We start from the raw sequence: 20,961 nt of genomic DNA, 5'->3' as shown, positions 1-20,961 counted from the left end.
AACAGTCTTCGCTACAAGGAGTTTTCGGAGTATCATTAAACACTAAACTTCGAAAGATAATTTTAAAGTAGCGAATGAAAGTTTCTTTGAGTAACCACTTTTGTTGGAGAGTATTAAGCTCACGGTAGACCACTGCTTCAGACAAAAGTGAATTTCATTGTTGCAGAGGATGAAGTGGGAACATTAATGTGGTGGAAACAAGGAATTTCGCTATTAGTTTAATTTTTCGATCACATGGCTTGCACAGAGGATCACTTAAAACTGCGATTGTGATGAACTCGTAGAAATGCCTCGTATACGAAAGCGTCGTCGCGACAGGACTGAAGTTAGCTGCTGCATCAAATATTTGATGTTTGCTTTCAATGTTGTTTTTTGGGTGAGTATGGCCTGCATTTATCTAAAGTATCTTAGTTCTTAAGTTCTTCTACATTATTCTTCTAAACTGTGGTTCTACCATGGGTAATAAACGAGTCATACTAGGGCATCTTCTTAGAAAGGGTTTGTAAGATAAAACAGATAATCCAATATATGGGTGAGTTGAGAAAGGGAGGGGGGGTGACTCGGGAGTATAAATATTTTATTTATTGAAGTTTTCAATTTTTTTTTAAATGACGTGTGGCAAGATTTACAGTTTATAATTTTCATGCAAAATAAACATAATGAATATGAGTCACTGATTGATCTCCAGTGGCTTTGCACATCAAAGCATTCGATCTGTCAAATGAAAGTGGAAAGAAACCCCTAAGCAGCAGTCGAAGTTATTAAACTATTGTTTGGTAATCCAAGATTTTCTAGTGATTTGCCAATTTTTAATCATTTTGCCATATTTCATATAAAAATTGTGAAGCCTGCTTACTCTAGTATGGACACATCTATTCGCAACACACACGCATTTTATAATTATGTTCTGGTTGTTGTCTTCTCAATACAGTTTTAAATTTTCTTAGAGGACAAATTATCACCGTTGTCTTCTAATCACTGCATGTTGACAATGTGAAGTTAGTTCATGGCATCAAAGTTCTTACTGTCCATTTGTGTTATGAGATCTTTTACAATGACAACAGTTGCTGCAGTGTACTTTAACGATGACATTTTAAGTCAGGCTGCCACAGTGTAAGTCAAATCTTATTGATGGTCATCTTAGAATTTATTACAAGGTCATTTAACTGCATAAATATGACACTTCATTGTAGGCCTGTGATGTGGACTAATCTCTAGAAAGCAATGGTTGATTTAAAATCATAAGTAATTTCCTATCCCATTTAATAAAGTAAAATGTGGCAACTGCATGTGTCTTATGGGGTAGGAAGTCTATACAAAATCCATGCAAATCTACACCATTTGTCTTATCCTCACCAAATGTGTTGTCTATGTTTGGTTGATAAATGTTTATTTTACCCATTGCCAGATGTTAGGGAGACTACAAGTGAAAGGAAAATTGTTTGCTAGTACTAAGCAGTTCAAATTGCCACATGCTTTTACTACACAGGCTAAACTTGGACAATGTTGTAATGAGGGGACCTATGTGAAGAAAGACAGACAGGAAGAGGGGAGAAGAAGTGAGTTAGTCATCTGGCAGTTGGCACCACCACAGTTTTTATTTCCCCCTTCACTACCAAAAGGCCAGCAGTGTCTCAGGCCTCCCTTCCCACACCTTCCTTTGATATGTTTTAAAAATACTCTATACAATCACAGTCTCTCAGAAGAGGGAATATCACCTGGGAAATGCCAAGTATCTGACCTAGTGGTTTAATAAAATATTTCTCAATTTTGGAACGGTGCATGCACATACTTTGGCTGCTGTGTCATAAATCTACATGGATTTTTTTAATCCCCAAATATATCTTTTAACTTAAAGAGTTTTTGTTCTCTCCTTTAACATCTCTACTTCCTGTAGTTATAGCACATTTGGAAACACTTTGGTCTTCCTTGGCTACTCTTGTATTTTATTCACTGCAGGTCAACCCCATTTCATACAAATTTGAGATGCTGTTTGCATTGGCATATTATAATGAACAATACTATGTTGATAGAGCGCACAGCATCTTCTCTACAGCATATGCTTTTGGAGAGGTTTCCAAGATTATGCTTAGGCTTAAGTGAGTGGAGTGAAGGTTATGAGTTGAACAGCTAGAACACACTGCTGGCAACCATTGTGCAAAGCCTTATTGATCAGCCACACTAACCAAGAAAGAAACTAAGTGGTACCAAGAACCTGACAGAAAGCTTTTGGGATCTGTGCACAAGCTTTTTTCATTGACAAAATCTGACGTTAATTACCAGAAAGCGGACAATGTTATAATTTATACATCTTTTATATCTTTAATTATCATTTAACGTGTGTGTTCTATTGTTACAATCCATTTGGTTTTAAAAATCTTGATAAGTGCTTTTTTTTTTTTTGCTTCTTTGTTTCTCTTAAGCAACACGAAATAAAATTTTAATTTGCTTGCTTGCCTTAAAACTCTTTTACTCATTTCTGGTTTTAGATATTCATGCTGTAAAGAGCAGAGTTTTCAAATGTCAAGTATGTAGATGTTACTCAAACATGATGTTCATGAATCTGCAGTTGAGAGAGACTGGATGTTAATTATAAGACGCAATGTACAATATTCTTTACCATCAGAGCATTTCTTGGTAACCCTTGCCAGCCTCATGTGATTTTTTTAAAAATCATATCATTTTTAACCTTTTCAAATATGATATGTTGACAGCCCTTTGCAAAGAGAAATGGTTATTAAGAGGACTTTATAACCAATGATTTTGTTTTTCTTTTTTTAAAGCTGTTTGGTGGTTCATTGCTGGCTGTTGGGCTGTGGGCATGGACTGAAAAGGACACACTGGCCAACTTCAGCAAGCTGACAAACATTGCTTTGGATCCAGCCCTCATCTTCAATCTCATTGGTCTCACAATGTTCATCATCGGCTTTGCAGGCTGTGTGGGCTCACTTAGGGAAAACATTTGCCTTCTGCTTTTTGTAAGTTCTCGGCCACACTGACATTTTCTGTTCAAACAACAAAGTGTTGAAGCAGCAAATATAACATCCGCACAAGCATATATCTGTGAATGTCGGAGAGGGGGATGGGGGAAAAGAATTATAGAGACAAAGGAATGGATACAAATTTTGTAAGATTCCTTCGAAGTTTAGAGTTTACTTAAAAGAAAGGATCAAATGATTCTTTGCAGTCTTTTTTTCTAAAATCATCTTTATCAGAGAAAATAAAATGTACAAAGAGTGTATGCACTTTGTGAGATCATGGCTAGAGCAAGTTTAACAAACACAAATTGCTCAGCAAGGGCACAAAGGATTTTGGAGTGTTGGCAGAATTTTCATTCATAAGGGGAAAGGTTACTTCCAGCATATAACTTTAAAACTTGCAGCATTTCTGGGTAATTGTTTGTTTTTTTAATTAATGTTAGGCATCAGGAAAATCCACCTGTTGTCAAAGACATTTAGCTATTTCTCAAAAAATTTTCATCTAGAAAAAAGAAACTAAGCTGAGTGATTTTGTGCTGTTTAAACACCTGCCTAAGTTAACATGTCATATGACTTTATTTAGAAGGGCAAGGATTTTTTTTCATTTTGTTTTATATTAATACCATTTCTTACAAAACTTCATGAAATATACAATGATGAATGGCCACTGGAACAGGTTATAAATTTTTTTTAAACCCTGCCCAAGCAATTGAATATCTTTTTTTCAGTTTATGATAGCTCTGGGAATCATATTCTTCCTGGAACTTCTGTTGGGTATTCTTGGATTTGTTTACAAAGATTGGGTGAGTTTATTTCTTTTTTATTTAATGTAGTTATTAACATAAACATAAATGTTGTATTTTTTTCACCCAGAGGAACAGAGTATATGCCAGTATCAAATAAAAATAATAATGAAAGCTTTTATAGCGCTTTTCCAATGATTTGCTCAGAGCGCTTTACAAAAGTGATAGACCTATACACATAAACAGAATCACTAACACCATGCACCCATATTCACATAAACAGACTCGCTCACTTCTACAACAGATGTACCTATTCATATGCAAGGTAAATACAGACAAACCTTACACTTTCTTATGGTCAGGTCAGGGTCACAGTGAAGTGAGAAAGTGTCTTAAGTTTGTGGTAAGAGAATCAGGGGGATGAAGGCTGATGGATGATTTGTTCCAAGTTGATGAGGTTTGTAGGAGAAAGACCTCTGGCCATACATCTTTGTCTTAGAGTAAGTTGATGTTATTGCATGTGCATTGGTTTGAGGTAGGGGATGTAGGGGCTTGATGTTAAAGAGTATTAATTTACTATTATTGTTAATAATTTTCCTCTTTTTCCAGTAAAATCTGAATGCAAAGGTCAAAACTGGTTCATTAGAAGATAACAGTAAGGCTTGTATGTGTAAAGATTGTATCAATTACCCACTTATTAAAATTAAAAAAGAAATGTTGCTCACAGGTAAGCCTTTAAGTGAACTAAAATTCAGAATTCAGGCTGGCATCTTACTAGCTGAGGAATCACTATGTTTGTAGAAATACTATGAAGTATCTTAGCTTTCCCTACATCTGGTCTAAGGCACACTGATCTGTATATGCAGACAGTGGAAAAAGGAAGGCATGAAAGGCATCAAACTCAGAGATGCTAGCACACAAACTGTTTGACAGGTTCGAGATCAGATCGAGAGCCAGGTTAAGAATATGATTGTAAACTATCGTGATGATGCTGATCTTCAAAACCTGGTGGACTGGGTGCAACAGGACTGGGTGAGCAGTTTTCTGATATAGTGTACTATATGTATATATTGATAGTGTGCTGTATATGTTTATACATTTTGATGGCAATAAAATAGTTTAGCATTGTTGCTTAAGCCCACCATGAGTAGATCACATGAAATCATCTTATTTGTATTGTGCCTTAACTGTCTTTTAGAGCAGCTGCACCCAGGCTTTGGTTGTGTGTCATTTAGAGTTTCTGTTTATTTCCATCACTACTCTCATGTGTTCTGTTCTTGAATTGTTACTATTATTGAACTGCAGATTGTTGATAACAAAATGGAAAGCTGATATCAACAATGAACTGATTTCTACATAACCAGTCTGTCCAGTGATTGTGCTAATTTTGACTTTCTCCTTTTACACTTTACCCAGATGGTATCTTTGTCTTCAACATTCAGATGATCACCAATTATAGTGCTAGTGAGCTGCAAACTTTTATTCTAATGACTGGGTAAAGCTCAGTGCAAGATATTTCCCCAGATCTGAATGAACACTCCTCTTCTAGCGATAAATGCTGACAAACATGAATAAGAAAACAGGAAGAGGTCAAAATTGTGACATCATGGCATGCCTGATTAATCTCCCATTGGTTGCAGTCTTTATATTGTAAACAACTGTTTTTGACCTGTTCTTGTGCATGGTGATTTTTGTAGGCATATATCTCAAGAATAGAAGAGAAGGGTATTCACCCAGATTTGAGGAAATATTTCTTCACATTAATCTTAACCCAATCATTAGAGAAACTCATTTGCACCCATTAGTCCTTAAGTTTGAACAAGTAAGTACCTTTTTTTCAGTCCACCCTTGATTTAATTCCTCCCAACAGTTTGGGGAAGAGCATGTGAGATCTTTTTGCAGGTATTGTTTCCGGGTAGTTTTTTGCCTTTCCATTTTATATGCTTAATCTACATTCCTAACATTGATTGTACTATAAATTGAAGATGAAAATTAAGAAAGCAAACATTAAGTGATCTAATATACTGCTTAACAGCGACTGGTACAGTTAGTCTAGTGATTCTGCTTGTTTCAAAAAAAAAAGCAACAAAATCCGGTGGGAATGGAGGGGTTCAACAAAGGTGTTGGCGATGGATTGGACATTTGCTCTGCCAGCAGACAGCAGACCTCTCCAGAGTCGCCCTACGATGGACTCCAGGCGGCCGAATCGACATCAGTGGACTCTGGTTGAGGCCTTATGTGCAATCTGATGCATGAAGAGGAATAGATAGAATGGAGGGGTAGTCTTGTGACCTTTTGACAGATGAGGTGTTAGAGACCACACTTACATTGGGAACCAGTTTATTTTATTTTTTTTAGGCCAGTGCCTTATCTTTCCCAGCACTTTGTGGGGTCAGGTTCCATTTAAGAGCTCTGGAAATAGGCATTAGCCAGCTGATGTATATGTCCCCTTTGATGCTGATACTCTAAGCACTCTACTCTCCACTCTCTGGTCCTGTAGAGACTGCTGGTTGGCAAGCTTTTTATCTCTACAGGTGTGTCCGGTATGTGAACAGACAGGTAATCAAGCGTACCATGTTTACTCTAATGAGTATTTTAAACTTTTTGAGAGTTTGATTTTACAAAGCTTCTCGTAAGATCATTTGCCGGCAGCTTGAGAACAAAGGAATAAAACAATGGGCTCCTGTAATATAACTTGTCAGGAGCAATATGGGTTCTTGATACAGATATTTAATGGAATCTGTTTTAAACTCTTTTTACTTAACGTGAGTGTATAAATGTAATAAGAAAAACTGTTTCTGCTACAGCTGGGCTGTTGTGGTGTACATAGCTATAAAGACTGGGAGGCCAATATCTACTTCAACTGCTCATCTCCAGGTGTCGAGGCATGTGGTGTTCCCTTCTCCTGCTGCAAACCCACTGATGTATGTGCATAATTTACCATAGGTCTGAATGATAGAGACTGTGTGTGCGCGCGGGGAGGGGGGGGTGCGCGCGCTAAAGGGAGATAATCAAGCACCTTGCATGCTTATGGTAAAATTAGGTAGCGAATATATACTTTTCCAATTCCTGAAGATTAAATGGAGTATAAAATATTTGAAGATGTGCAAGATCAGCCAAAAAACTAAATGAAAAGCAGGTGTCATTTTTAAGATATATTGGTTGACTTTGAAGTTTCTGCTTTTGCTGCCTCTGCTTCACTGTGGAAATACTTTGCTGCCTTGGATACCATTTGGAAGCATACTTTTTCTGTTGTAGATAAGAATTTGTTTCAGATGAAGTATTTCTTAAAGTTTTTTTCAAAATTGGGATTTTTACTGTCAACAGGAAGTCATTTTCAACAGACATTGTGGCTATGACATGATGAAAACCTCACATGTAAGTTCAGTGATCTTCTCAACTTTTCCACAGAATGTAGCTGCTGTGCCAAAGTGTGCATAACATAGCAGTTTTGCACTGCAAGTTCTACACTGCATTTTTAAAAGTTGTAACTTTTTTATTAATTAAATTTTTATCTTTTTAGTTGAAGAAAGCTAGTGAATTGTGATGTGTAAAAATTGCTTGATGCTTCTTAAATAGCATCATTAAAAGACTACCTTGCTGAGATGAATTTTCCCAACAACTCATCAACATATTTTCTTTTTATTCTTTATTTGGATAGGTATTGTTAAATGTACAGCAAACATACTTGTATGCTAAGTGCGATACTGCACACTACAATTATTATTACCATCAACATTATTATTAAATAAAATTACCTCTATAGCAAAAACTATCTCTGTAAGATAACAGATTTTATAACAAGAAAATAAACTCATTCTTTAGTCTGAAAATCAGAAAAATTCTTGTTATTGTTCATTATGTTGCTGTTTACTTGCTTGTATGATAACTTTTTTCCTCTCTTTACACACCTTATCTCTCTCGTTCTCTCTTTTATGGTAACTGCTCCAGGATTATGATCGCAATATCCAGATCTACACAATGGGATGTATTCCTTCTGGAGAAAAATGGTTAGAATCAAACCTTTTTCCAGTGGCAGGTGTAGCTGTGGGTGTGGTCCTGTTGCAGGTGAGTAATTGCCTGCAGAATTGTGTTTTTGCCAAAGGCTAGTGTTTCCCTTGTTTCTGCAGTCACAGAGTAAAACTTACATTTGACCAAATGTCCTTGTATGATCCTGACAGTTACTTCTCGTTGTACAGTGAGATTAGAAAGAGAATTGAAAATCATTTATTTAGCATTAATTCTGGTTCTTATCTGTGCACATATCATATTTTCCGAGCATGAAGTGCCACACAGGTATTTGTGCGTGTGCTTATGCATATGCATGCACTCACACACACACACACACACACAAATTGATTCTTTATTGCATCAAGAGCATAGTTGCAGCAAGGGTGTGAGTATCTGTCAAAGTAACAACACATCTTAAACTGCTGTGAGCTGGTTATACTTGACTTGTATGCAAGGGTAAGAAGAACTGATTAAAGTCATTTTACATATTTATTTCTCATCAGCATAAATAGGGCAAATACAATAATAACAATACATGTACTTCAGTCTTCAGTGCATCAGTGGTCTACTTCATGCTGAGCAAAACAGCTCCTGTGGCAGTTAATTTCTGAAACACCAATTTACATTAATCATGCTTATAGTATCCACATATAATAATGATGATGAGAATTTTCATAGAGCTTTTCCAGTGATTTGCTCAGAGCTCCTTACAGAAATGATATACACACTGAATCACCAACAACCATGCACAGATATTTGCATATAACAGAAGCACTCACTTCTACAACAGATACTTGCTCATACCCAAAGTAAATTACAAACGCGCTTGGTCAGGACAGGGTCACAGTGAAATCACTGTTTGAAAGATGCATCTTCTTAAGTTTAGCCTTAAAGGTGGTTAAAGAATCATAGTGGTGAAGGCTGACGGGTAATTTGTTCCGAGTTGATGGGGCTAGGAGAAAGACCTTTGTCCATATGTTAGTGGGACTTGAAGAAGCTTGGTGTCAGAAGATGATTGAAGAATTCTCTCTGCAAACAGATTTTAGAACTGCTATCTACATAAGAGTGGGAAGTTTTTCCAGACTCATGTACCACTTCTGATTAAAAAAAAACATCATTCAGTCTTTCTCTAAATTTCTTTAGGAAAACTTTCTCCCTCCCCATTTCTTAGAACATCTAGACTTATCCAAAACCCATAGAAAACAGTACCCACAGAGAGAACTATGCTGACAATATTAAGAAACCCTCTTTCAGAGCAGAAAGTTATATCTTGTGTTTTTGTTATTTTTCTATAATTAAAATGTAGTTTTTCTATGCAGTAATTACTTTTTAGTGTCTTTTTTAAATATCCATAGTGATACGTTAACTTAATTTTGTATATGAACTTTCTTTTTAAGATTCTGGGGATCTGCTTTGCTCAGAACCTAAGGAGTGATATACAAGCACAGCTTGCGAAATGGACGTACTAGCATTGTTGCTCAGGAAGCAGATTGCAGGTATCTTGGTTGCTTACCATGGAACATGGAAGTATTTCTCAAAAGGCATTCTTGTGAAATTTAAATGTCTTCAGAAGAGTACATGTCTGGATGCTCAAAATTTGTCAGCAAGAAGTTTAGCTGAGAATTATGGTGTGTTCAGTGCATGCTCTTCCCATCTCAAATCATATTATGGAGGTGCTGTGAAAGATGAAAAAAAGACACCTATTAAAAAAAAAAGACCAAAAACATCAAGTAGAGTGAAATCCAGCAACACACAAGAGCAAAACTCCTTGCAATGGTATGGGATGAATCTGTAGAAGAACAGAAGGGCAAGGCTGCAGTTGTTATCCATGCTTGATTATTTGTGTGAACAATATCAGAGCCATGGTAAAGGGTGAAGAACGTGTTTTGCCATGTATAAAGCGATGCAACCTTTCAGTCTGGGGTCACCGTGCATCATGACAGCCTATCCAGGTACATGAAATGTCTGCAGATCACCCATGAAACTAGTCCATCACATGTATTGGCAAGAAAAGAGAACTGGATGGCAGAAATGATGGAGCAGATAAACCCATCTTTGGAGAAAACTGCTGACCTGTCAGAGATAGATCTGCCCTGATCTCTTTTCCTATACCTGTCCCCCTCACCAAACTCCCCACTCCCCCACCAGTCGCATAATGACTACTGATCTGAAAATCATTATGTCTACTTGTTTGTGATGGGCATTTGTGTTTGAAGTGTCTAAAGCAAATACTTCGTATCTCAAGAGGAACTGATATCTCAAAGGGCAGTGGGCAGAATATCAAGAATTTGGGAGTACCCAGTTCATCTGTCCAGTCTGTTCAGTCAGTCTAGTTTGATTATGGATGCATGTATGTTAGGAAACATATGAAACTAATGAATCTGACACATATGTATAGGTCATCTTTTTAAGGAAGCAGCTGTACTTAGTAACTTTTTAGAAGGGAATAACTGAGAAATTGCCAGTGCCAGATGAAGAGGACAAATCATGTTTGAGCACTTAATTACATATTATGGAGAATGAATGTCACAGCATTACAAAAGTCTTTAGCAGGAGTATGGGATGAGATGTAACATTTGTAACAAAGTTGTGACTTTTTATTTCATGGAATATTTGCATGTGTGTCTGTTTCTAAATTTACTGTTCATGTAGTGCAACAGAGATTTTTAACAAAGATGTGAAGCATTCACAGCTGCGTACAGACAGTAGTGATTCTTTGACAGAGCAGTTGCAGTTTCTCTGTTCTTAATTCCAAATGCCTGCCTGCTGTGAAAAGCACAAGACTATCATTCACTACAGAAACTAAGAAGGCTTGGGATTTACTGACCAGCATGCAACACGACCAACTTCCAACAATACCAAAGTGGGAGATAGAAGACGGTGCTTCCCGTAGACAATCACAGTTAGTTACATATCAGCACAGGGGTATTTTTGTACTTTGTCACATGATGTTTTTGTTAGCTGTGTTGGGATAAGAGATAGAAGTGGATAGAGACCACAAAAAAGTCATGAAATTTAATGAAATAAAATTACAGTGCACCGACTTAGCTAATCAGGAAAGCAAATTTGATGATCACTTGTCTGTCTTAAAGCAAGCTTTAAATTTTCTTGTTCTTCAACATTTAGCAAGATGAATTATTTCCCAAACAGGTGTTAATGTCTGTGTCATTGGTTCTTGGTTGGAATCCTCACTGTGAGGTTTTGATTTGCTTTCATTACACAATTCTGTGCATTAGAGACAGATGTATTTTTCAGGAAAAGTTATCAATGTAGGTAATCCTTACAGTAATCCTAATGTTGTTATAGTGATGTTACTAAGGGGTTTGAGAATATCCAGGTTATGTTAATTCACTAAAGGCTGTGAGGAAGTAGATTTCTGGCTCCTTAATTTAAAGACAATATTCAGAAAAAAAACTGAGGGTATAAAAGACTAATTACAAAATATGATAAGGCGAAGCTTCTGTCCGAAGAAATGATGGTCATATTTCTTGGATTGTCATTGCTGGTAATGATCTACATATTTGTAATGTAATAACCAGCCTATAGCCCTAACTGCCTGATGTGATCTATGTGAAGAAGAGCTTTGTGAAAGGATACACTTATCTGCTGGCTGAAATTTGTGGGTATATATATATTTTGTGTGCACTGAATGTGAACTGAGCATTTGCAAGCTGTTTAGTATCATTTGAGGCAGAACTGAGACCAAGATAATTACATGCAAGATTTAATATGCCAGCCAGAGCTAATTGGTGATAAATGTTGGTTCTGACTAAGCTAACTTGCTTTATCATCTGATAGTGTTTTTTCTTTGAAATAAGTGATTTACAATGAAACTGATGCTTCAGAAAAGAGTAAAAACCAGCCAGCTACTCACCTTCCTACAAAATACTCAGATACTGGTTTTTAATGCTTGATTGTGGTTTATTCTGGTTTTTAATGCATGATGGCAATTTATTCTGGTTTGGAAAGCAAGGGGTATGTCACAGAATCGGTGGTAGAGATGACTTTCTTAATATCAAAGAGAATATATGTTAAATATAGACAACTGTTGTGGCAGCTTTCCATCCTGATAAATATGTAGTGTACTAAGTATTGTGAGGGGAGCATGTCATTTTTTATTTTTTTTTTACGTCTTATGTGGTTTACATACCTTAAGGCATTTGCTGCTGTATTTCAGTTTGCCACAGTTTAATTTTGGAAAACTTGCATTATTCTTCTATATTTTACTGTATATTATTATTATCTGCTGCGTGCCTGGTTGATTAATATCCTGAGTAATTTATTCACAGAAAGAAAATTCCAGTGAAATTATGAAAGCAATTCTAGTCATAAATGTAAGAGTCTTCCCAACAAAACGAAAATAAAATATGTGCAAGTCTAATAAACTTTCACAAGTGTTCTGTGGTTAGGGATACTCGCTAAGTGATTTTTGTGCTCATTCCCACTTATACAATACAATATAGCTTTATTGTCTTCTGTCCACAACAGATATAGAAATTTTTCTTTGTTGAGAGCTCTCATAGGATAATAAACTGACACATTATTAGTGTTACTGTAAGAAAGTAAGGTTTGTTTGCTAGGTCCGTTCATGTGTGATGTTGCAGTTGGTTAGAAGGACTGGGCAAAAAACACTCTACTTGGCAATTGGTTGTTTCCATCTACGGCCAGAGAGTAGACTCTGGAAATGGTGGTGTAGTGGGTGAGAGGGGTCTGTGATAATGCTGGCAGCTTTTAACCTCACAGCCCTGGTGTATAATTACCATCCGCATCGAACAGGCTTTATGTTTTCATAGAGAAAAATTGCCAAACATTTTTTATTTAACAATTTACTACTTAGATTTTAGGGAATATATTTACACCATTCATTTTCATAATTTTGGATTCCCCCCTCCCCCATTGCAATGCAAATCCATTTATTACAGACACAGGTTAGGTTGCATGAACATTTATGTCTCTTTTTCTATAGACACAAAAGAGTAGTGCCCTCTTACTCTTTGAAATTTGTTCAGCACTTGGAAAGAAGAAAGCAACTACTGGAGCTCATTCTGGGAATTACAAGAGAGCATAGCTATGTAAAAATGTAGTACACAAAGCAGTGAATGTGATGTTTCTTACTTGTGACTGGTAATGAATTGCTATAATTTTGTTTGTGTGTGTGTTTATGGTTTTCAAAGGTGAGATGAATAATGTTATTCTGATTTTGGCTTCTTTTTGATTTAGTTTGGAAATTTTGCTCTTTTTTCTCTAGTCAATGACAATAACATTAAATGTGGTTTGTCACATTAGTGACATTGATTGTGGCTTGCCACAACTTTTTCAGCCTGACAGCAACCCACTGACCCAAGGCAGCTGTCTCAAAATGTCAAATGTCAGTAGTTAAATGTTTCCTGTTCTGGGATAATAAGCTTCATGTCTCTTTTTTTCTTTTTTTTCGGGCTCTATTCACAGTTTTGTGTTGCATTTTCTGCACTGTTCTTTTTATGCTGCAGTCCTCCTGCTATTTCTTATAGTTTTGTTCATCATCAATCACTTGAGAGCAAGATATCAGAAACATTTATATTCATCCGCAGTTACTTTCTTCATCTTTATTGGGAACCTACTGGAAATAACAGAACTGTTGTAAACTGTTTAAATCCTTTCTAAAGGAAATGAATGCTTAAAAATCTTATGTTCCAAACTCTTCCCTATCCCAAATCCCACCCATGCCTGCTATTACATAGCTTTACACACTGACCTGTCCCCCCCCCCCATCTCCACATATAAAAAAATATTTTCTTGGCATAAAATTTATCATGTGGGTTATCATCAGTTAAGTTTGTTGACAGCGTGAGAGAGATTATGTACATTCAGCAAAGAATAGCTGTGTTGCCACAGTGAATAAATGTTGCAAACAAGGAGGACATAAGTGCAATGTCCTCAGACTTCATGCATAATTTATAGTTTAATGGCGTAACTGGATGGCATTCTTTGCAATATTTTTGTGACAATTCGAATCTTTGGAGCAGACCTTGCCATCTTAGTTGAACCCTAGTGTTGTTGTCAGTGCGTTGTGTACAGCTTGGTTTGCTTGACTGGCTCTGTGAACCAAAATACCTCTTTTTCCTTACAATGTTTGCTGTTCATGCCAACAAATGATTGTTAAGTAAGGATGTTGCCTTCATTTGTTTGGCCATGCGATCCAAACTACCTTTCTATTTCTGTTCCTTACACCTACAGAATGCCCTTTTTTTTTAAAATGAATCAAAACACAATTTTTTGCTTTGCAGGTTAAATGACAATTTTCCCAAAACTGTTCATACCTGCAAATAGTATTACTCACCAATCTTTTGTTCACTTTGCTGGCTGTGTGAACAAAATCAGCTCACTTTTTACCTGTGTATGCATGTTTGTATGTACACATCACCAAATGTCTCCTGGCTGCATTTTTTCACTCTGGTTCACCGCATTGCAGATGTGAACCACGTAACTCCTTTTATTTTCAGTGGATGTATTGTTCACATCATTTAGTATTGGATCACTTTAAGTGGCTTTTCCTTTTCTTTTTTTTTTTTTTTTGATACATTTGAACAAATCCTCCAATTTTTTAAACCATCATTTTATATTGATTATATTTAGCTTGTATGTCATTTAAACATTTTAAACTTTACCTTAAATTCTTTTGGCACATTTTCCAAGTTCACACATTGACACACCTATAATTTATTTTTCAGAAATCTTTGTAAATCATTTCCCTGTGGATGTGATTGCTTCTTTTTGTTATCAAACGGTAGAGATCTTTATAGACCTTGAACCAGGTCTGTATGTCCTTATGTGTTGTGAGTGGAATAAATTCTATACACCCACAATCTTTTTTCTTTTCTTTTTTTTCTTTTTGTTGGGTTATGGTTGAATGTCTTTCTTTATGAATCTCCTGCTTGTGTGACACTGTTTAAGAAACTGCCTGGCACTCATTTTGTGCACATCCTGCATTCAGTCACCTGAGTGAGGAAGCATTATCTTTCATGTGATACATTTATTAGCTTCAGGGTATATTTTAACAAGAGATATTAACTTTTGAGATCAGACGTTTTAAAATTTAATTTATAATTAGGGTAATAGAGCAAAATGAGAAGGGAAGAAGAGATTTTGAAGCTTAAATATCTATTTAGAAGTGTATCAATAAATGATCAATACCAGTATCAAATTTAATCTGTTATAGTTGAAAAAAAAATCGCAATTCATGTGAAGTTTTTTAAGTATACCCAAACTTACTACACCTCTTTGACTTTGTAGTGCTAAGCTATGGTGTTCTGGTCTAGTGATTTGTACTGTGTGTGTCTGAGACAGACAACTGAAAGCATGTAGTCAAAGTAGCAGGTAATGCAGAACGTGAATTAGTCGTATAAAGGAAAGGATGCCGGGCACCATAGATTCCTCCACTAGCCATCCACCCTAAATGCCCCCTTGGTATTCACAGGACCGTGTTGAGCTCCGTGACCTGAAGTGAACTCGTCCGTAAGAGGTTCCATGCATGTGAGAATGTGTAGGTGTGCGTGTGTGTTGAATGTCTTGGTATATCTGCCCATTATGCTGTGTGTATATATATATACTCATATTATGTTTGCATATGTGGTTGAGTCTGTGAGCAAAAGAAAAATTTCTGTGTTGGATTTCCTTGGACTGACAATATGATTTGATTTTATAAGGCCCCGCGCTTTTGATTAAAACCCTGGTGATCGTGGCTTCGAGGACTCCGCACATACCCTCTTCCTCCGGTCCCTCGGGGGCTGAGAAAGGGACAAGGACGACCAAAAGATGTCCGATGTGGTCAACTCAGTTGTATAAAAATCTAAAGTTGTTTCTAGCGGAACACAGACGTAAGGAAAAGACTGCAATTTGGTCAATGGCGAAGATGAAAATCACTTCTAGCAAAGTGAACCAGTCGATCGCCGAAAGCACATTGAAGACCCCACTATGTACAAATCTTCAATACTGCGTCTGTAGTGACTGCTCTCTTCGTCTCTTCGCCGCCACATTTTACGTGACGAAGACGTGAAAAGAACGTTTGATCCGTCCGAGCGATTCACCGAGATCAAAGTGCACAGAGATAAATCCAGTGAGGGTATGACTCGAAGACAGGTATATTAATTCTATACAGCAGGAGACTGAAGACCCGAAAACATTGATCACCCAACACGTGTGCACAGAGGACTTCTTGTGGCGCGTTATCTATACGAGTATAGGTCTATGGTTTCACAGGTATGGAATAGTGGCATGCAGTATTTCATTCATCATATCCCCACCACCCTTCACCCTGATAATTTATGAAGGCGAACTACACTCACAATCCGTGTCTTTAACGGAAAACCGTAAGCTATACGGTCTGTTGCTGAAGACCGAGCACAGATGCTTCACACTGAACAGTTTCCGTCAGTGGCACGGCACTTTTTGCTCATTACAGAGATTTTTATTCTTTAATATTTGATTCTTCTCATGATTCACATGCTTTCACGACCATTTATTAATAATATCAACGTCTATTTTTTCAGTAAAAAGCATTTAATAGTTTAGTTCACTCATCTACCTATGATTTAATTATCTTACCCCAACCTTCAGGATTCATGTAGCCCCCCTGTCTCAAGGCATTCTATTGTCGTCGTCTTTCATCGTTGATGTCTAGAACTGGGCCCCCGCGTGTGGTGTACCATGCTGATAAGGTCAGCACCTACTAAAATAGACTGCTAACTTTCCCACTTCAATCTCTCACTCAAGCAACCTGTAAATGTTGTGAAACCTCTTTCTATACATCGCAGGGGTGTTTGCATGCATACGTGCCTCCATGAGAGAGAAAAGATAGGGGGAAGATACACAAAGCAGTAAAGCAAATCTTCCGTGTGAAAAGAGTCTACATAATGTACTTTGTACTGCTGTTCCCCACCTTTACTGCTCTTCTACCAGGAAGCTTATGTGGTGGTTCTAATTTTAACTCGACTACTTTGAGACACTGCACCTACCTTACTGTGTATAATGTTTTGATGTCAAATGACTGAGCAGTTACCTGTACACTTGATATCAAGACCTGGGACCGCTGTACTCACATATGACAACCACATGCCACTAATCATTGCTGATTTTGTTTACAAGACATCTTGCATGGGATTTCTCGAATCTTGGAAGCAAACACGGAGTAAAAGACTTTGTTTACATCGCAGTAAATTGTCATCTTCCTCAGTTCAAGCGAGGCCCCTGCATCGGCTTGTTGAGCTTCATCTTGCAGACTGACTCATCTTTTGAATTTGCTTAATTAACATTCTGCAAGCAGGTTAATCAAAATTCTGCACAGACCGTACTACGATGTTTTAGGGAGTGAGTGGATCCCAAACAATATCAGGAATTTGAGATTAGTTGATGCCAAAGATCTTCTGTTAACAGAGATTCAACAAAGATTCAACTGAAGGAAATCTTATATGTAAGTATAGTGATTTCATTCTGTGTATTAAATCCGATCTTCCTTGCAACAGAAGTAAAACAAGATTAAACTCTGAAAATTATATCATCACTGGGCTGGGGCTAGGAAGGATATTATGCATATTTCCTGGGATGAGTATCCACAGTAGACGTTTTCTAAATCTTTCAGTTTCAGATGTGAATGTCAAAGATCTTCCTGTAAACTTTCGTTTTTCGAGAACTTCTTTTTGACACTGTCGGACACTTCATTGTCTCACTTTTGACCTCTGTAGTTTGGACACGAGAGTTCAACACTCGGCGGTCGGTTGACTGTGATGGCAGTCTCTCAGCCTCCCACCCAGGTACATCGTGCCAGTGAAGTCAGCTTGCAAGAGGGGAAGACCGTATATGGCCAAGCAGCTGGGATGCCAGAAGATAGCCAAGATCCCATTGAGCAAGAGCTCAGGCAGCTGCTGCTGCAGGAGATGAAGCGCCGAGACCAGTTCCGCCATCACCTGAGGACGTTCCTCGCCGAACACCTGCAGCCGACGGAGGATTTTCTGATGACCCTGATGGACCCTGACGACAGCTTGAGCCTTCTGCTGCAGCGCTGCGTAGAGATAATAGGTGTCAAGAAGAGAGACAAAGGTAATTAAAAATAGTAAGGGTAATGAATTTGAGAAATTAAAAGTAGACTGGGTTCATCAACGTTTGTATCCCTTGATACGTACACAAAGGTGACCATTGACTGGGTTTATACATTTAATTTACGTACGGATAAATGTATGGCAAGCAAATACCAACGCTAATGCAGTCTATAGTATGTGGGTTGATATCTACGTGCATACATGTGTGTGGATGTCTGTAACAGAAAGACTGTGAGACAGAAAGAAAATATTTGAACGGTTAATCATTACATTTTCAAAGGGAAAGAAGATTAAAATAGCTTTTACCGTTTGAGTTGAATGGTACGTTATCGTTCAGCTGTTGTTTTATTAATAATAGTAGGAAGGAGAGTTTGTATGGCAAATAACCGATATAGTATAAAAATATTTTTAATTCTTCCAGATTCTCCAAAGTTAAGACAGGAGGTAGACAGTGGAATAGCCAATTCCATGACTGAAAACAGAGATTCCAGCTTTGTATTGATGAGAACGCCTTTCACAGGAACTCGTCCTCATACTGCTAACAGGAGACAAGCTGGTATTTTTCCCAGTGAGTAAAAAAAAATTGAGTAAAATGCAAATTTGAATAAGAATTAAGATACAGAAACATCAAAGCTAGGCATGCAGGAGAAATTGAGGAGGGGAGGAATACACAAACGCATGCATGTTCATACAAGCGCGCGCACACACGCACGTACCCATACGTGTTGCTCTCGGACTCTCAAACTGCGTATTGCATATGATCTTCATCGTTCAAGACTAGAACTCCTACTGAGCCTTAACCAGTCGTAGACTGATAGAGATGCTAATGTTGGAAAATTGTATCCAGTCCCTCATCCTCAAAGTCTGAACAAATGTTTCTAATACCCCAAAAAAAGAGTGATTCCTCTCCTCTCTTGCCTTGAGGCCTCTCACATCCTTCATTTAGTGCAAACTTTATAAAGTGAATCTGTTTTAGGCAAATACCAACCCTGATTTATTAATCTCTGCCTAAAATAAAAAGTCACTTTCTTTTTCCGTGTTTGTACTGTATGTCGTAAGAACTACCCACCCACCAAACGCATTCGTACGAGCAATCGGTTTTCCCCGTCAGCTTTATTTTCTTCCCTGTGTTTGTTTTTCCCTGTGTTTGTTTTATTCGAGTGGCTATGTGTCGGTTCTCATATACCCGGTTTCTTCATTCAGGTGAGTTCTGGCGACACGACGTGACTATCGCCGTATCTCCGGAGTTTTCCACTGGGACATCGAGCAATTTACCTGTGGAGCACAGTGAACTGAGCAGCTAAACTACGATGAGACTAACCTGCGATTGATAAACCAGATTATTGAGAAGACTTTGCAACACAGGGTCTATCAGCTGTGTCCACAGGAAGACACAAACTTTGCTGAATGAAAGCGACTGACACAAGTTCGTTGTTTTCGACTAAAGGTTTGGCGTCTCCAGGTCGCTGATTTTTTTAAAAAATTTTTGTTTCCTTTGGCTCCTTGAATTTCATTGTACAGACGGGAAACGAACTTGGAGCTGTTGAAGTCACATGTGACATTTGCTAGAAAACTCATACAGTGATCAGGTTGCTATCACTTCGTGAACACTCTCGGGTTCTGAGGATCCAAATCGGATGAAATGTAGATAGAGGAATGGCTTTGAAGATCCATGAGGTGCAGGCCCCCCGGTGCTAAATGAACACACGACAATCATCGCAGTCATGAAGTGACCCAGAGGAAAGCGTATCCATAAATATCTTGACTTATTGGCTAAATTCCTACCAAAAGAAAATTTTAAGATCTTTGTCCTAGTAACAGCTTAATTGCAATACTGTAAATTGGTTTGTTGCTATTTAAAGTCTGTCTGTCTAGGGCGTGGGGAACCCCCACATTTTCCTTCCGCGCCCTTTGACCTTCCATGATAAATCATATACCAATAGCTCCTCGATACGCAGAAAGTTGTATTCATTTGGAAACGTCCACTGTCTACTCTAAAACTGAGATAAATAACTGCCACCATGTGACAGACCATTTCTTCCATTCAAACGAATCACCACACACGCGCGTACGTGCACCGTGAGATTTTTCAGGCGGCCAAAATTGTGTTATAGACATTGTTCAACGTGCAAACATTCTATTCTGGGAAAATTCTTACCTGCAATATGTAGATGCCCCTCAGTGTGTTAAAGAACTAAATCTTCCTCACTTTTAATCTTGTTCTTATTTTTCAAGACTGTGATAAAGGTGAACCCTGACCCTACCACAAATCATTCGGGTTAAAAATTTCCCGGTGTCAAGGTTGTTGAAGAAACAACTGATGAACGTGATGATTAAGAGATCCGTAATCCGTAGGATTATAAGCTTTTATCTGAAAACAAGGTGTACAGTTTAATTAGGACTATGAGTGATAACATTATTTTAAGGTTAATGCTCAGAGTCGTCTTTGGTCTTTCACTGATATGCAGATTTATTGATGTACAGATTTATTGATTACGACTTACTGATATATAAAAGTTGTTCTTGTCCACTGTGATTGGTATTATTTGACTATTATTGGCATGCAATAAATTTAAATTTTACATTAAAATGCTTACTTTCAGCGAGTGGTTCATTTTTCTCAAACACATTTCCAGCACTCACCCACCCACAGTGTCTCCACTCATTATGTAATGATCCAAAATAACAGACAAGCGAAACAATAGCCTGCTGCTAGTGCAAACCAATCGACAAAGGCTGAAAAAAGTATCCGAGCAGTAAATGTTTTATTTGTTGGGTTTTTTATGTGACAGTACTGTATGAAGTCTATGTGTTATTTAAAAAAAAATAGAGCAGCATGGTGATTTGTGTGAGAGAGAGAGAGAGTGAGGTGAGAGAGAGCAACAAACAAATGAGTTGGGGGCTAGCTAGCAAGCGATCGAGAAAGTCGCGTCTACAGAGTCGGAGACTGTCTTCGGACTATTTTTGTGTGTTGTACATACTGTATCTTGCCAAACTAACCATGCATGCCGTGTACTTATAAAGATCGATGCATGTCGCCTTGCTTCATTAGACATGATGCCGACCTACATCCTCAACATAATGCCTGGGTAAGGATGGGGTGTAGTTTGGGTTGGGATGAGTCAGAGTGACCACCTGTCTATCATGTTTTGCTAA

General features: G+C 37.6%; 2 protein-coding genes across 2 annotated transcripts; both read left to right on the top strand.

Moving 5' to 3' along the window:
- The first annotated feature begins 236 nt into the window (after positions 1–236).
- LOC112566015 (tetraspanin-5-like) lies at positions 237–14,577 on the top strand. The gene is made up of 8 exons (XM_025241941.1): positions 237–376; positions 2,784–2,978; positions 3,707–3,781; positions 4,655–4,753; positions 6,529–6,645; positions 7,049–7,099; positions 7,673–7,789; positions 9,130–14,577. The coding sequence occupies exons 1-8, from the start codon at positions 287–289 to the stop codon at positions 9,199–9,201; spliced, it is 816 nt and encodes a 271-aa protein (XP_025097726.1). The 5' UTR covers positions 237–286; the 3' UTR covers positions 9,202–14,577.
- Positions 14,578–17,220: 2,643 nt separating this feature from the next.
- LOC112566025 lies at positions 17,221–20,395 on the top strand. The gene is made up of 3 exons (XM_025241952.1): positions 17,221–17,806; positions 18,227–18,373; positions 19,009–20,395. The coding sequence occupies exons 1-3, from the start codon at positions 17,494–17,496 to the stop codon at positions 19,107–19,109; spliced, it is 561 nt and encodes a 186-aa protein (XP_025097737.1). The 5' UTR covers positions 17,221–17,493; the 3' UTR covers positions 19,110–20,395.
- Positions 20,396–20,961: the final 566 nt, after the last annotated feature.

Source organism: Pomacea canaliculata, linkage group LG1 (assembly GCF_003073045.1).
Source record: "Pomacea canaliculata isolate SZHN2017 linkage group LG1, ASM307304v1, whole genome shotgun sequence".
In the NCBI taxonomy this organism is placed as follows: Eukaryota; Metazoa; Mollusca; class Gastropoda; order Architaenioglossa; family Ampullariidae; genus Pomacea; species Pomacea canaliculata.
The sequence above is the reverse complement of the archived record's forward strand: the minus strand, read 5'-3'. Positions and strand labels throughout refer to the sequence as shown.

Bases quoted from the DNA above. Each gene is read 5' to 3' on its own strand.
- LOC112566025 (XM_025241952.1), top strand. From the start codon at position 17,494: ATGGCAGTCTCTCAGCCTCCCACCCAGGTACATCGTGCCAGTGAAGTC. The intron at 17,807-18,226 runs GTAATTAAAAAT...TAATTCTTCCAG, and splicing joins TGTCAAGAAGAGAGACAAAG to ATTCTCCAAAGTTAAGACAG. The intron at 18,374-19,008 runs GTGAGTAAAAAA...TTCTTCATTCAG, and splicing joins ACAAGCTGGTATTTTTCCCA to GTGAGTTCTGGCGACACGAC.
- LOC112566015 (XM_025241941.1), top strand. From the start codon at position 287: ATGCCTCGTATACGAAAGCGTCGTCGCGACAGGACTGAAGTTAGCTGC. The intron at 377-2,783 runs GTGAGTATGGCC...CTTTTTTTAAAG, and splicing joins CTTTCAATGTTGTTTTTTGG to CTGTTTGGTGGTTCATTGCT. The intron at 7,100-7,672 runs GTAAGTTCAGTG...TAACTGCTCCAG, and splicing joins ACATGATGAAAACCTCACAT to GATTATGATCGCAATATCCA.